The sequence below is a fragment of the Canis lupus genome, chromosome 30, assembly GCF_003254725.2.
Source record: "Canis lupus dingo isolate Sandy chromosome 30, ASM325472v2, whole genome shotgun sequence".
NCBI lineage: Eukaryota > Metazoa > Chordata > Mammalia > Carnivora > Canidae > Canis > Canis lupus.
Window position 1 is genome coordinate 28783127 of NC_064272.1, and position 15909 is coordinate 28799035.

The 15909-nt window shown below is 45.6% G+C and overlaps 1 protein-coding gene across 5 annotated transcripts in view; it reads right to left on the reverse strand.

The window, feature by feature from the left end:
* DAPK2 (death associated protein kinase 2) overlaps nucleotides 1-902 on the reverse strand; it is a 124732-nt gene extending 123830 nt beyond the window's left edge. For 2 of the 5 annotated variants that reach the window (XM_049104435.1, XM_025472554.3), the window contains exon 1: nucleotides 770-902. Coding sequence is in view for 2 of the 5 variants with exons in the window: in XM_025472556.3 (XP_025328341.2) it covers nucleotides 627-641 (15 nt within the window). In the remaining 3 variants the exon portion in view is untranslated. Of the gene's footprint in view, nucleotides 1-280; nucleotides 386-626; nucleotides 673-769 lie in introns of those variants that run through there. The other 3 variants (XM_025472556.3, XM_035708607.2, XM_025472553.3) reach the window with 3 other exon arrangements.
* Between the last annotated feature and the right edge of the window lie 15007 nt (nucleotides 903-15909).

Here is a 15909-nt window from a genome sequence, read left to right on the forward strand (position 1 = left end):
TGAAAGTCTGTTTCCTATCTCCTCCCGGGGTGCCAGGCCTGGGCCCGCCGCCCCCACCCGGGTCTTCGGGTCAAAGTGCCGGGCTTCGGGGCGCGCCCCCGGGGCGCGGCGGGCAGGTCCGGGGCGGCCCAAACCCCGGGAGGTGGCGTCAGGGACCGGGGCTGCGGGCCAGGGGGCCGCGACAGGGCGCGGGGGAGCCACCTGCCCGCCGGCCCCGGCCCCGGCCCCGGCCCCGCGCGCCCTGGCCCGCCCGTCCGGCCCGCACGCGGGCGCTACTCACGGCGGGAGGCTGCGCTGGGCGGGCGCGGCGGGGTGCGCGGCGGCCGCGGCGGGGTGCGCGGCGCTCGGCTCTGCTCTCCTCCCCGCCCGCAGCCCGCCCGCCCGCCGAGCCGCCGAGGAGCCGAGGGGGCGGAGCGGCCGGCCCCGTCCCAGGCGCCGGCTGGAGGCGCGCCCGGCGGCCCGGGCCCGGGGCTCGCGGCGCCCCCTGCTGGGGCCCCCTGTGCGCGGCCCGAGGGGAGGCCCGAGAGCCTCCTGCAGTCGCGGCGAGAGCCCGAGGCCGGACCCCCCTGGCGTCCGTACGGGCTCCTTTGCGCACAGGCCGAGCGGCCCTGGGCAAGTCCACTGACCTCGCCAAGCCTCATCTGCGAAACTGATGTGAATGAGCCGACGATAATGTGATAGAGCCTGGCACAATCGCTCGGAAAAGGGTATTTCCTTGCCCTCCCCCCCCCCACACACACAACCCCCACGCCACCCCCAGCGCACACACCGTGAGAGAGGAAGTCCCACCAGGGAACAGGCCGTTTCCTCCCTCCCAGCCAGGATGCTCCCTGATGGATTCTTCTGGGAACCTCACCACCGACGTCTCACAGCTGGGTGGAGGCTGAGATGCAGAGGGACACTCCCCTCGCCGTCCCCAACCCCCAGCTTGGGAGTGGTTTAACCTCGTTTGCCCTCTTTGCCCCCTCCCCCCAGCCTCTGCAAGGTTGGTGAGTGAAGGCCCACATCACCATCAAGCCTTCCTTAATAAAGGACTTGGCAGTGGATTCCTCCTCTTTTCCTTCTGCCAAAAATCCCAGGAGGAAGAAAAAAAGGAATGAGAGTGGAGAGGGTGATGGGAAGAAGGAAGCAGCAACAGAATCACCGCCAAGATAGAACTTACTTGAAGAGAAGAGACTGTTTAAGCGCAAGGAAATGGAGGCCCCCTCCCAGAGTTGCCCATCCCTAAGTCAGCCACAGGGCGCCTCAAGGGAGGAAAAGGTGTTAGATGCAGAGTTTTGCCCTTTGGTTCAAAGCCCTGCTCTGCCATTTCCCATGTATAGTCTTGGGCATGGCACCTGAGCTGCTCCTTCATGTGTCTAACGGAGCTATTATGGGGCTGAAATGAAAGCACATGGAAGATGCACCCGGACGACCTCCACCAGTGTGAGCAACTTCCCCCACACAGACTGGGGTGCTGACAAGTACAGATAAGCCCCGCTCTCCACCCCACCCCTACCGCCAGCTGACCACTGCCTGGACAGCCAGGAGAAAGACCAAAGAGCTTCCTTGTTTATAAACTTTATTACATCCCAGGACAGTGCAGGCTCTGAGCCTCCTTCCCAAAAGCACCATGCTACCTAGAGTAACACCCAAGACCAGAGATATCTTCCAAAATCAGTGACAGAGGAGGACAGTCACTGAGGTTTCACCAGTGTAGGGAGACCCTTCATCCTCAGACGACCCTCAAAACACATACCTCCCCAATTCCAGTATCTATTGCTTTGGAACAAGCCACCTCAGCCTTGGTGGCTTGAAACAGCGATCTTGTCAGGCTTACAAATCCTGAGGGTCAGGAATTCAGATGGTGCACAGGATGGCTTATCTCTGCTCCACAATGTCCAGGGCTTCAAATGGGAAGAACCGAGTGGTTGGAATGATTTGAAAGGCTGGGAGTTGGAATATTCTGGAGGCTTCTTCATTCACGTCATAGCCTGGGCTATGATGAATCCAAGCTGGACTTAGCTGACACTGCCAGAACTCCTATATGTTGCCTCTCCATCCCTTCCCCTATGAGCCTCATGCTGAACACCTAACTTGCAACAACAGCATCCCTTGCATGAGGCAAAACAGACATTCTTAGGTTTGATACTCGGCAAATTACTCAAAGAACATCACAGCTGGAAGAGTTGTTGTCAATCATGCCATCCAGCCTGTGATTCTTCAGATGAGGAAACAGAGGCTCAGAAAAGAAAAAGTGACTTGCCTGAGGTCACACAGGGATGAGAGGCAGAGCTAGGATTGGAACCAGGCCTGTCCAGATTCTGTTTGGTGCTCCTTGCACTGCACTTGCCAAATGCAATTGCCTAGGGAGGTACCATCTGGAAATGCATTTTATGCTTAAGGTTGAGGAAGTTGATCAGACCCTCACCTGTGGCAGCAAGGGTACCTATTTCAGAATGAAACCAGAGGAAGGGCCAGGTATGAAGAGCTAAGAATCAAGCAGTTCTGCTCCAGCTCCTGCATGCTTCCCGCACCTGGCAAAAGAGTACAAATGCCTCAGTCTGGCAGCAAAGGCTTCAGCCTGCATTTCCCAGGCCCACACACGCAACCTCTCCCCTCTTGTGTATGCACAGCCAGCTCTTTTGGCAGGTTGGATTATTGGCTAGTTCCTGCCTCCATGCTTTTAAGCCACTCCACCCCCATCCCCAATCCCATCCTACAAAATCATATCCATTCTCAAGGGCCCAGTCAGGTATCTTCCATGGATATGATCTTCCCTCCAGATGGCTTTCTCCACTGAACCCTGCCGCTCTTGATTTGTATCTAAAAGGCATTCTCTTGAATAAAATCTTTAAAAAAAAAAAAAAAAAAAAAAAAAAGGCAGCCCAGTGGCTCAGCGGTTTAGCGCCACCTTCAGCCCAGAGCCTGATCCTGGAGACCCTGAATCGAGTCCCACGTCGGGCTTCCTGCATGGAGCCTGCTTCTCCCTCTGCCTGTTTGTGTCTCTGCCTCTTTCTCTCTTCTGTGTATTCTCATGAATGAATGAATAAAATCTTTAAAAAATAAAATACATAAAAGGCATTCTCCTTCCGCTGTTTTATTTTTTTTCCTTCCCCTGTTTTAGTTGTCATTAGTGCCCACTTCTCTTTTCCTTTAGGGCAAGGACTAAGTCTTGTTCATCTGTGCACCCAGGTGATGCCTGATATCCGAAACCCAATCAAGTTTGTTAAGTTGGGGATCCCTGGGTGGCGCAGTGGTTTGGCGCCTGCCTTTGGCCCAGGGCGCGATCCTGGAGACCCGGGATCAAATCCCACGTCGGGCTCCCAGTGCATGGAGCCTGCTTCTCCCTCTGCCTCTCTCTCTGTGACTATCATAAATAAATAAAAAAAAATTTAAAAAAAAAAAGAAAAAAAAAGTTTGTTAAGTTGGGTTGCTAGAATATAAATGGCACAAGACTGCAACTGTCTTGTTTTGATTGTCCCCCAAGGATACCGATGTACCTGGCACTTAGTAATTGTATGTTGGATGAAGAGATGTAAAACCCACTTTAATAGCTGCTATGTATTGCAGTTCTTTCAACGTGTGCCTTCTCAGTGCCAGGAACTTTACTCAAGGTGGATGCAATTATCCCTTCTTACAGATGAGGTAGCTGAGGTTTGGGAAAGTTGACTTGTCCAAACTCACCCAACTTGTAAGTGGCTGAGCTACACTGTGAATCTGACCTACCCATCTCCGAAGTCCAGGCTCTTTCTGCTTCCCTGCCCCTTCCACACACTGTCTGCCCTCAATGGAAATTTCCAAGTATTCTAAAATGTTGTCAATACAGGGGTTCTCAGCCCTGGCTGCACATATGAACTTCCTGAGAGTGTTTAATGATCCCCATGTTCAGACTACACCCCTCAACAATGACATCGCAACCTCTGGGAGCGGTGTCTGGGCATCAGTAGTAGTTAAAACACCCCCAAGTGATTCCAGTGTGCAAGTTGAGAGCCACTTTGTTCATGTCACAGAGACCTGGGGAAATGAAAGTAGCCTCCACAACCCACCAAACTGCAAACACATCTGAACACCTGCTTTGTGCAAGACACTCCAAGAGACCATGAGATGGGGGGGGGCTGTCACAGGAGCTTGAAGCTTCCACAGGGAGCAAGCCCACGGGGAAAGAGGTAACTGTGGCAGGCAGCAAAGGGCAATGAAAGTGGTGATATTGTAAAGCACTCTTTGGTGCCTGGCAAGTGTACAGAGCCTAACAAGCTGCTGGCAAGGAGACAGGGCAGGGATTAAGAAGCTGCATGTGTTGGCTGGGGCAGCTGGCCCTGGGGTCGCATAGAGGCTGCATAGTGTGAGGACAAATAATGCCAGATGCCTGCATGCAGTTTACTTACTGTGTAATCTAGGGCAAGCTTCTTGATCTCTCTGTGCCTCATTATCCCCAATGGTCAAGTGGAGCTAAGAATAGCGTTTGTCTCATAGTTTGTTGTGAATGTTCAATTCATTGTGGATACACGTGAAGGACTTAGATCAGTCTCTGGCACATGGCAAAGTGCTCAATGAGTATTAGCTCTTTTAATTTTTCCTTAAATGTCTGGTGTGAGTTTCCCTAGAAGATGAAATGGATCTTAGCCATTTTTTGCACCCCACCCACCGCCAGTCTGGCCCAGAGCAGGTTCTTAGCAAGTGTCAAATGAAATCTGGAACACAGGCTTCTTGACAATGGGCCCACCACTGACTCTTTTTCAGGCTATCAGAGCAGGCCAGGAGAGGGCACAGGTGGTTCCTCCCTGGCTGGCTTGTCAGGCAGGCAGGAAGCCTCCTCCTCCCCAAGGTGGCCTGGTGACCTGGCTTCTCAGCCCTTCCCAGCCCTGCCCACCCTGCCCTGTGCCCTCTGTTCTCCCACACCCAGCCAGGGAGGCCCTGGGGGTGTGGAGCGGTCCTGGAAGCCTTCCTGTTTCCTCCCTCAGGAGGTCCATTGGATCCTACAGCCAGAGGTGGCTGCTTCAACCTCTAGCCTTGCTGGACTCAGCAAGCCTTTGACCCCACCAAGAAAGGGGCTGGGACATGGAAGGCCTTGCCTTTTCCTGGAAGCCTGAAGGATGGGGATTTCCTGGGCATGTATGCACACCCATTCAGTCTGCAAACATTCAAGGACACCTCCCGGGACTGGGTGCTGTTAGGGACAAGTATATACTCAATGCCCAGAAGTGTCAAGCCTACTCCAGCAGGCATCATGAGGGGCATGAGGGGAAGGAGAGGCTTGATTCAAACTTGAAAGAAGAGGATTTGGTGAGTAGGGAGGTGGCAGGGAGAAAAGCACATTAGGTGGGAGCAGCCGTGTGCACCATGGACTGGGGATGAAACCACCTGCCATTTACTGCCCCAACTCCTACCTGAGCCAGCATGAGGATCATGTCACACCGTAGGATCATGACCCAGGCATTTGCCATCACCTTCGGTTTGGGACAAAGGTTGGTGTCACAGGCACGGAGTTCTTAGAGAGGGCCCCCAAACGATGCCTACCTTTAGAGCTACCAATTTCCCCTACCTACGTCTCTAGATTGAGCAGTCGGGTAGGCCTATTTATACTCCTGTCCAGCCAATTTTTCGGGAAGTCACTTTTCCTTTCCTGAGCTTCAGTAGCCTCATCTGCAAAATGGGAATATTACGTCTTTCCCTCAGGGTTGATGTGAGGACTGGACACAATATTTGAGAAAGCACTGGTATGAATGCCACCTTCCCTCACAAAACTGATGTGTCCCTCTCTCAAGATGGTCTGTCATTTGTGCCGTATCTCTCCAACCATGTTGTTATTATGACTGTCCCTGAAATACTTTCTTCCTTTCACCTTCTTTTATCCAAGACTCAGCTCAATTCTAGCCCTGTTTACTTTTCAGACATTGCCTGGTGCCCCTCATGGGCCAGACCCTAGGCTGGACACCGAGAGAAATGAGACACAGGCTCTGCTCTTCAGGAGCTCCAAGCCAAATGGAGAAGCAATCCTGGGGACAAAGATCCAGAGCCCCATGCTCTGGGGCCAGGCCAGAAGCTGGGCAGAGACCCAGAAAAGCCCAGAGGTGGGAGGGATGGTCCCTGAGTGCCGTGGGCAGTGGCAAGAAGGCTCTTTTGAGGAGAGAGCTCTTCCTCGATGTCACAATCATATGTGCTGAGCTGAAGATAAGATTGCACCTTCCCCTTTTTGTCAATGGGTCCTTTGAGTCACTCCTGCCATCCTTCCCACACTTTGCTGGTGGTGTGGTTAGACCCATCAGAGGCCTTTAGTGGATCTGTGAAGGAAAGATGGGGATGACAGCATTTCTTCCTAATCCTCCACCAAAGAAATTTCAGGGCCAGAATTGGTCAGTCTGCAGCTACTCCTTCCACACCCCTAGCTGATCCCTGACCTCTGTGGCTAGCCCTCCAACTCAGGGCTCCTGCCCTGGCCTCCCTGGTCTGTATCTCCCTCTCAGCTGAGGCCAGGTTGCCAATCCATTTATAAGCAGCTGCATCTGGGAAAAACAAAGGCACAAAAGGCCAAGTCCAGCTATCTACAGTGGCTCTGCCCCAAACACAACTGGGCCTCCTTCCTCGCCAGAACTGCTCTCCTCAGTAAGGGATCCCCAGGCCACTCCCCTCTCCCAGCTCTTTCCTTGTAGGTCTTCCAGCCTCTCAGTCTTGGTTTCTGTCACTGCATCCACATAGAATACGTTCATCTTCTACTCAGATCAAACAAACATTTATAGAGAATCTATTATGAGCCAGGTACTATACTAAGCATTTTCCTATTATTTCATGTAAACTCCAAGGTGAATACTTCTATTGACTAATACTATTTTTATTATGCAGATGGGGAAACTGAAACTCAAAGAACGTAGCGAACATCCACATGTGTTTTGGCTGTCCAGCGGCCAATGCCTCCGTCTTATTTGAGAGGAAACGACAATGATGGTGGTTAGAGTGTAAGCAGAGGCAGAGGCAATGCACCACCTTGCCCCAGGCAGCAGGGAGAAAATCCTCCCTCCTCCAATCCTTCTCTGGTGAGAGCAGGCCTGGCCCATCACATACTTCTGCTCAGCACTTTGAATCTCAAGTAAGTACTGCCAAGATGTTCACAGTGGGCAGCGGCAGCAGCAGGACATGCTGGATGGATTGTTCTAGCTCTAGAGCCTCTTTGGTTCCTTCTAGTCCAGCCTCTCATTGATTCTGAGACTCTCTAGCCTTCCAGCAAATCCCTTTGTGCTGAGTTGGCAACAAACTGACTAGTACTGGGAGAGACAGGAATGTGAAGGGCCAGGAACCAAATGAAGACACCTTCTTCTACTCCAGCCCAGAACTTCCAGCACAAGAGAGAAGTGGCTGGAGTTCCCAGGATGACCTTGAAGGGGAGGGTTGACAGCGTGCAGCAGGCCTAGGGGACAACCATTTGAGACTGGAATGGAGGAATCTGCAGGGAGTGAGGGTTCCAGAAGTGATGGTCCCAAGAAAGAAGTGAAAGTGATACATCAGGCAATGTGTTTTAACCTGTTGAAGGGGTGCCCTTTGAGAGGAAAGTTTGGGCTTGCATTTATTATAGGTACACAAAAAATTACATGAATAGAAATGATGAAGTGGGATGCCTGGGTGGCTCAGCAGTGGAGCACCTGCCTTTGATTCAGGGAGTGATCCCAGAGTCCTGGAATCGAGTCCTGCATTGGGCTCCCCACATGGAGCCTGCTTCTCCCTCTGCCTGTGTCTCTGCTCCCTCTCTCTCTCTGTGTGTCTCTCATGAATAAATAAATAAAATCTTTTTTAAAAAATTACAAAGTGATAATTAGTTCCAAAAAATAACAAAAAGGTGTATAAGGGAGGAAGTGTTCACAATACACTACAGCTCAGCTTTGAGCTGTGAATAATATTTACATGTCATAACAATGTGAATGGTAAATATTTATCTTCTCTCATTAGAGAGGAGGTTGGAGAATGGGGAAAAAGTATGAGCATTTAACTCTCATCTTTCTTTTTATACTATATGTTGGCAAATTGAATTTAAATATTTTAAAAAATAAACCCTCATCTTTCACAGTAGGAAAGCAATAGATTGTGCTTCTATATTACTCTTGTGATTAAAGAAAACTAGTAATTAATTAATAAAATATATACAATAGAGGTTGCTCTGAAGATGTAAGCTTATATCCATGGAGGCCTCTTCATTCCAGAAAAGAATTAATAAATATCATGTTTAGTGCCCATTAATGCTCATCAAGCTTATAGACCTATTAATGTGCACTCATTAATGTTCTTAGAACTCAGTCTGGCTTCCTCAGCCTCGTTTCTGCTCAACAACAACTCGTTAAAGGGTTTGCATTCTTTACTAAACCTTGCTAAGAGGAAAAAATACTGCTAAGAACATTGAATATCACAAATGTGAAGACCCATCAAGATATAAATATCCTGGGTGGCTCAGGCCCTGTGGTTAAGCATCTGCCTGCAGCTTAGGTCATGATCCTGGGGTCCTGGGATTGGGCTTCCTGCTCAGCAGGAAGCCTGCTTCTCCCTTTCCCCCTGCCCATCTCCCCATTTGTGCTCTCTCGAATAAGTAAATAAAATATTTTTTAAATGTAAATATCTCCAGAAATTGATGAAAAGGACAGACTGAGTAGAATCATGTCTTGATTTTTATGTCCTATTATGTCCTGTTTGTTTTGTTTTGTTTTTTCCCACCATGGGGTTCTTTGTCAATTTACTGTTTTTTGTCAGTCTACAAAATAATTAAATAATCTGGAAAGTTTCATATTTTACTCTTTTAATTCACTTTAATCAGCTCAGAGAAATGATTTGCCTGAATCATGCTGATTATTAGCAAATGCTCCATTGGAATCCAGACCTCTTTCCATATAACGTAACCCGATAGTCTTGGTTCTGATTTTTCCATGCTGGGTGAATGTAGACAGGTCACTCAACATCTGTCCACCATTTTATTACCTATAAAATCATGTAGGATTAGATTAACATAAAATCAGCCACCATGGTCCCCGATGGTAGCCTTGTGTTTCACTTGGGGAAATGAAGATCCAACAATACTCTGTGACTTGCTAAGTTTCACCCTGCAAGCCAACCTTGGGCTTGGCATATGTATTCATTTTATATTCTGACTCATCTGAATGGACCTCACCTTAATGTAGCCACAGAACACTGATAGGACAGCCCCCAGGAATCCAGTAACCAAGAAACTCAGCTGATGTGACCCAGTTTAGCTTAATTAACTTACTTCAAACAGCAATAACATCATCAACCACCATCACCATCTAAGAAGCATACATTACTTAAAAAACAGCAACAACTAATAAGCTTTGCCACTGGGTAATAAATTCTTCTAAATTCTGCATAAATCAACAGATTAACAAACCGTGGCCCAGGCTCAATATTATCACTCTTGTGGCATTAATGATGTTAATGGATCCTTGGAAGCCCAGGAAAGCCAGAATCCATTGTAGCTTCTAATAGGCAGAAATTTGAAATTGGAAGGAACCTTAGAGATTATCTAACACCTTCATTTTATAGAAGGAAGAAGGAAACCCAAAGCAAGGGAATTGACTTTTACTCAAGTTCGTACTTGTTTGGGCAGAGCCAGGATTAAAGGTCAGGTCTGACCCATCATCTAGTGGACATTCCTTATATGAAATGCCAAAGGCTGAAGCCCTGTGTAAAGCTGAATCGCTTCATTTTAACCAAGGCGAGCTTGAAGTAATTCACCATGAAAACACTGTACCATGAGCTGTGGGGCGAATTAGGGAGCACCTAAGAAGATGGGAAATAAAAAACCAACTCAAGATAACCAAGAATCTGAGCAGTGTGATACAATACTAGCCCCAGGAGTTTGGATAGAATCAAAGGAAACTTCCACAAGGGGGGAAATAACATTTTACTTTAGTTATCTCCCACCTGAAATATCTACTTTATACGATGGCTTTATGAAGGAGACATGTGCCATAAGATGTCTGCATGCGTGTTTAGTAACATTTGTTAGGGGTTATCATAGAAAACATATTCATTGCAAATAAACTTTTTCTAAAGCAGAGATAAGGGGCAGCCCCAGTGGCACAGTAGTTTAGCGCCGCCTGCAGCCCAGGGTGTGATCCTAGAGACCAGGGATCAAGTCCCATGTCAGGCTCCCTGAATGGAGCCTGCTTCTCTCTCTGCTTCTCTCTCTGCCTCTCCCTCTGCCTGTGTCTCTGCCCCCTATTTATTCTCAAGAATAAATAAATAAATATTTTAAAAATAAATAAATAAAGCAGAGATAACTACTCTTAAATTTTTAATATATTTGCTGCTAGCCACTTTTATATGTAATGCACTTTCGTTTTTAATTGGGATAGTTTGGCATAAATTATTTTATATTTTGCTTTTATCTCTTGAGAATTCTCCCATGGAATTAATGAGTCTTTGAAAACATTGAGTCCATTAAATGAATGTAGTATTAATTATTTAACACTTTATCTTTTGTTAGACTTTAGGTTTTACATTTTTCATTATAAAAAATAATGTGACCAGGGTGCCTGAGTGATTCAATCGGTTAAGCATTTGCCTTCTGCTCAGGTCATGATTCCAGGGTGCTGGGATCAAGCCCCACATCAAGCTCCACATCAGGCTCCCTGCACCCTCTCCCTCTGCCCCATCCCGGTTCATGATCTGAATCTCTTTCTATCAAATAAATAGATAAAATCTTAAAAAAAATAATGTGACCATTTGATTCATAAAGTAAGATCTGAAAATAATGGCCATGGATAAGATGGACCATTCAACAAAGGGTATCAAGACAATAATTAGCCATATGGGTAAAAACAGAGTTGGGTCTATTCCTCGTGTATAGCAGTATAAATTCCAAATGGGGGTGATCCCTGGGTGGTGCAGCGGTTTGGTGCCTGCCTTTGGCCCAGGGTGCGATCCTGGAGACCCGGGATCAAATCCCACATCGGGCTCCCGGTGCATGGAGCCTGCTTCTCCCTCTGCCTGTGTCTCTGCCTCTCTCTCTCTCTCTCTCTCTGTGACTATCATAAATAAATAAAAATTTAAAAAATATATATTAAAAAAATTCCAAATGGCTCAAAGATTGAAATATTAAAAATGAAATCATTAAAGTGTTAAAAAGGAACATATGATAAATGTTTTATAACCTTGGAGAGGAGACAATATTTCTAATTATGACAAAAAATCCAGGATACATAAAATTAAAGATTGATAAATTCAATCACATAACAACAAAACAAAAAACACACACACACACACACAAAGAAAACATTAAAAAAAAGAAAAATATTTATGGCAATAAAAAATGAGAAAAATAAAAAACTAAGTGACAAACTGGAAAAAAACTTGCAACACATATCACTATGACTCTCTTATATATAAAGATATCCTACAAATCATTAAGAAAAAGACTAACCAAAAAAAGAAAAAAAGAAAAAGACTAGCCAGAAAAATGGACAAATTATATAAATGGTTCAAATTAAAGAAAATATACATCTCTAACTCATGTAAAAATGATGTTTAAAAAAAATGATGTTTAACCTCACTTGTGCTGAGGAAAATACTAATTAATCTTCCACTGAAATAAAGTTTTTCACCTAGCAGCTTAACAAAAATCTAAAAGTTTGATTATGCCCTATTTGGCTGCAATGCAATGGGCACATCCATCCATTGATGATAGGAGTGCAAATTGGCATAATCGCTACCGAGGGCAATTTGTCAGTATCTATATAGTGTAAATGGATCCTTTATCCAACAATCCCATTTTCAAAAATTTATTCTGAAGATCCACTTGTAAATGTTTGTTTTGAGATGAGGTTGCTTATTATAGCCTGGTCTGTAATAGAAAAATAACAGAAATAATCCAAATGTTTATCAATAGGAGGCTTGTTAAATAAAATAGGATACATACAATGGAACACTGTAACATGGAAAAAATGAGGAAGTTCTTCAAAGATTGTTATGGGAATATATCAAAGATACACTGTTAAATAGGAAAAAAATAAAGCAAGGCATAGAACAGCATGGCCTGGCACAACGTATGCTAAAAATTGTGCCAAAAATGGCATAGATATTTGTATATTGGCTGTTAGAGGCATAAAAACTCTCTGGAGCTATACAAAATTATTAATCATGAAACCTGTTGGGGAAGGGTGAAAACCGGGTAGAAGGGTTGGGAAGGAATCTCTTCATTGTATACTTTATACTATGCTTTTCTGATGTTTAAACCACCTGAAGGTATTACTCATTCAAAAATTGAATAATTCATGTTATTTATTAACATGTTAACTTAGTTTACATTAGTTAGTAGACATTAATTAAACATGCCTCTGCAACCAAAAAATTGGAAAATATATTTGAAGTATATATGCAGAAAATGCTAAAACCCATACTGTATACATATAAAGTGAGCATCTCGGGGCACCTGGGTGGCTCATTTGGTTAAGCATCTGCCTTTGGCTCAGGTCATGATCTCAGGGTCCTGGAATCAAGCCCCACAATGGGCTCCCTGCTCTGTGGGGAGTCAGTTTCTCTCCCTGCTCCTGCCCTATCTCTCTCTCTCTCAAATAAATAAAATCTTTAAGAATAAAAATAAATAGAAAGTGAAGGTGGGCATCCCGGGAGGCTCAGCAGTTTAGCACCGCCTTCAGCCCAGGGTGTGATCCTGGGTACCCGGGATCGAGCCCCACATTGGGCTCCCTGCGTGGAGCCTGCTTCTCCCTCTGCCTGTGTCTCTGCCTCTCTCTCTCTCTCTGTGTCTCTCATGAATAAATAAAATATTTTTTTTTAAGTGAAGGCATATAAACAGGTGATTTTTTAAAATCCCAATAGAAATATTTTCCAATGTTTAATCTTAGCAAATAATGTGAATGAAAAAAAAGGTAGCATTTTATTTTTATTTTTTATTTTATTTTTTTTTTAAGGTAGCATTTTAAAATCTTCCGCCTAGGGCAAAGATATTTTTTTTTTAAATAATAATATCCTGCCCAAAATAAATGAAGTAACAATACCCAGTATTAGTATGGGTCAGAGACACAAACTCCCATTCTTGGTAGGATGTCAATCAGTACAATTTCTTCAGAGAGCAATTCAGCAAAATATATCAAAAACCTTAAAATTATTCATAACCTTTATCAAAGTAATTCCACATCTAAGAAAGTCAGGATAATGACCCCAGTCAGAACAAAGGCAAAGCACACAGTGTGGGGTGGCATTTAGTGTAGCTGGGTTAGAGTGGTGGTGAGGGTGCTCTGGGGAGTCCCTCAGCAGGTGCTCTCGCAGGTGCTGAGAACACCTGGGGCAGGAGACCCTCAGCAGTCATCGGGCTGACCAGCTGAAAACCTGAAAGCTGGCACTAAGGAATCATGCTTTGCTGCCACCTAGTGTTCCTCAGGTAATTGCACACAGCTGGGGAGGAAGACTGTCCCTCCATCAAGTAACTTAGCACCAAGGGGCCCTCTCCTATATTTTTACTTTACAAACACTAAAATAAAGCATTTACTATGTCCCAGGCATTGTGTTCAGCATTCCCTCTTAATCTTCTTAACAGCCCTATCAAATACCTCACTTTACAGATGAGGGAACTAAGGCACAGAGAGGTTAGGTAACTTGCCCAAGGTCACACAGATACCCAAGTGGCTAAAACAGGATTAGAGGAAGGTGGCATGTTGGCACCAGGGTCTGTCTCTGAATCACCTCCTCTGCGAGGGGCAATGGTCTGTGTGATAATAATAGTACTCGAAGAGAACCTCACAGCCCGTACAGCAACTGCTACCCCTTCCCCTAGCACATCTGCCTCAAGTAAGTTCACGCAGGGACTGAGTCTGCCTCTGCCAGATAGGCAGTCTAAGTGGAGTCAGGAACAACCTATGGCCCAGGTTAAATCCAGATGGACTTTAAAATATATATTATTTGGAAAATATTTCATATATACAAAAATATATATAAGGAATAACATAACGAATATTCAGGACCCACCAGCAGCTTTTAAAAATCGTGTTTCCAGTAGTAAGCGGTGAGTTTCGATCCCTAGTTCACAGACTTGTTTTCTACCACTGTATTAACACACAAGAGACACCAACTGGGCTCTCAATGCAATGCAGCTTTTATAGCAGTCCTTCTCTTTCCTAAAAAACAGCCCTCCCCCAATTACAGTTAATTGTATCCTGCTGGAGACATCTGCAGTTTGGGTAACAAAGCGGTTACTTCATGGTGAAGCTGAGAAAGCTGCTCAATTATTTGTTATGATCTAAGAAGGTAGTGGCTCCCAACCAAAGCTGTGAAGCCTGGGGCTCTGAGGAGTTATCGAAAGAACAGGAAGCCAAAATGCTCAGTGCATTATTTGCAGCCCAGATTATAAATACCTCTTAGCAAATCCATGAAAGTCCTGCAGTCACATGCAAAGTGACTTTTCCTTTCAGAAAAGGAAAAGGATCCACTCCCTACCTTTCATCAGATTTTCAAAGAGGTCTGAGACCTTCCAAAAAAGTTATGAATCATTGCTACAGATCAGGGGTTGGTAAATGGCCCAAAGGCCAAATTTTTCCTAATACTTGCTTTCATACAACCCTCAAGCCAAAAGGGGTTGATTTTTTTTTTTTTTTTTTTTGGTTTTGGCATTTGAGAATAGTTTTTATATTTTTTAATGGTAGGACAAATTCTAAAGAATATTTCATGACGCATAACATTAAATGACATTCAAATTTGTGTCTATAAAAAAAGTCTTATCGGAACACAACCACACTCATTCATTTCCTCTTGCTCTGGCTGCCTTTGTGCTACAAGAGCAGAACTGAATAGCTCAGAAACACAAAACCTGAACCTTTACTATCTGGACCTTTTCCGAAGAAGTTTGCTGACCCAGCCAGAGATGGGACTAGATAATATATCTTATAAGTATATGTGCCCCTACTTTTCATTTATGTATGATTTTTTTTCATTTATGTATGATTAAGAACAAGTTCATCTCAGTGTATTACTAATGTAGTGGACATTAGGCACTGAAACCCTCTTAACAAATCTGGGGAGTTCCCACCACATGAGTCTTGCTGAGAGAGAGCAGGTGCCCCATACAAAAGACCAGATTCTCCTTTCTCCCACCTCCCTGGCACTCAGGGCATGGACACAGCACTTGAGATCAGAGACCCCATCTAGGGCTCTTAAGCTAGAGTGAGTCACACGACACAGCAGGGAGAGGAGAGATCATTCTGGCAGTAGCAGAGACACTACAGTCACATCTAACTTCCAAGAGCAGCACCACCAGCATCCCACCAGGATGGGAAAGCCTGCAGCAAGGACTCGTTGCTGGCTGCATGTCAGTGGTCTCCTCACTCAACAGTCCCTAAGGAATGGTTTTTGTCTTTGCTTCTAATTGTCTAGCCTCTGTGTTTACCTGGCCAAGCCAAGCTCAGGCACTAGAAGGGATGGCCTGCATCATTCATTGCCTGCAGCAGAGGGGCGGAAGGCAGGGGTTGGTTAAGTATGAAATCCAAGAGGACAGAGTGGTCCATCCGTCTCTATTCTCAGCACCTGATAGTGCCAGGTACTCAGAGTGCTTGCTAAAATATGTTGATGAGAGCACCGGTGAGTAAGTTTGAGTTGGTGAGAGCATACACTGGGGATCTCTGACTTTATTAGATTCCAGCCACCCGAAACTATCAATGAGCATTTCATGTATCAGGGTCTCATAAGAAGGAAATATAAAGACAGCCCTACTCCTTAACCCTAGCTATGGCTTCCTGGGTTTCCCAGACCAGCAAGACTCTAGTGATAAGAAATGGTCAGAACTTGAGGACTGATATGAATATGACCCTGGGCTATTCATCTCAGAGGCCCTCTGATAGTATCTGCCCGATCTCGTAGAAGCAGAGAGCTGGTCCAAGAGCATGTGTGTATGCACATGTGTGCGCTGGCTGGGAGAACATGAAA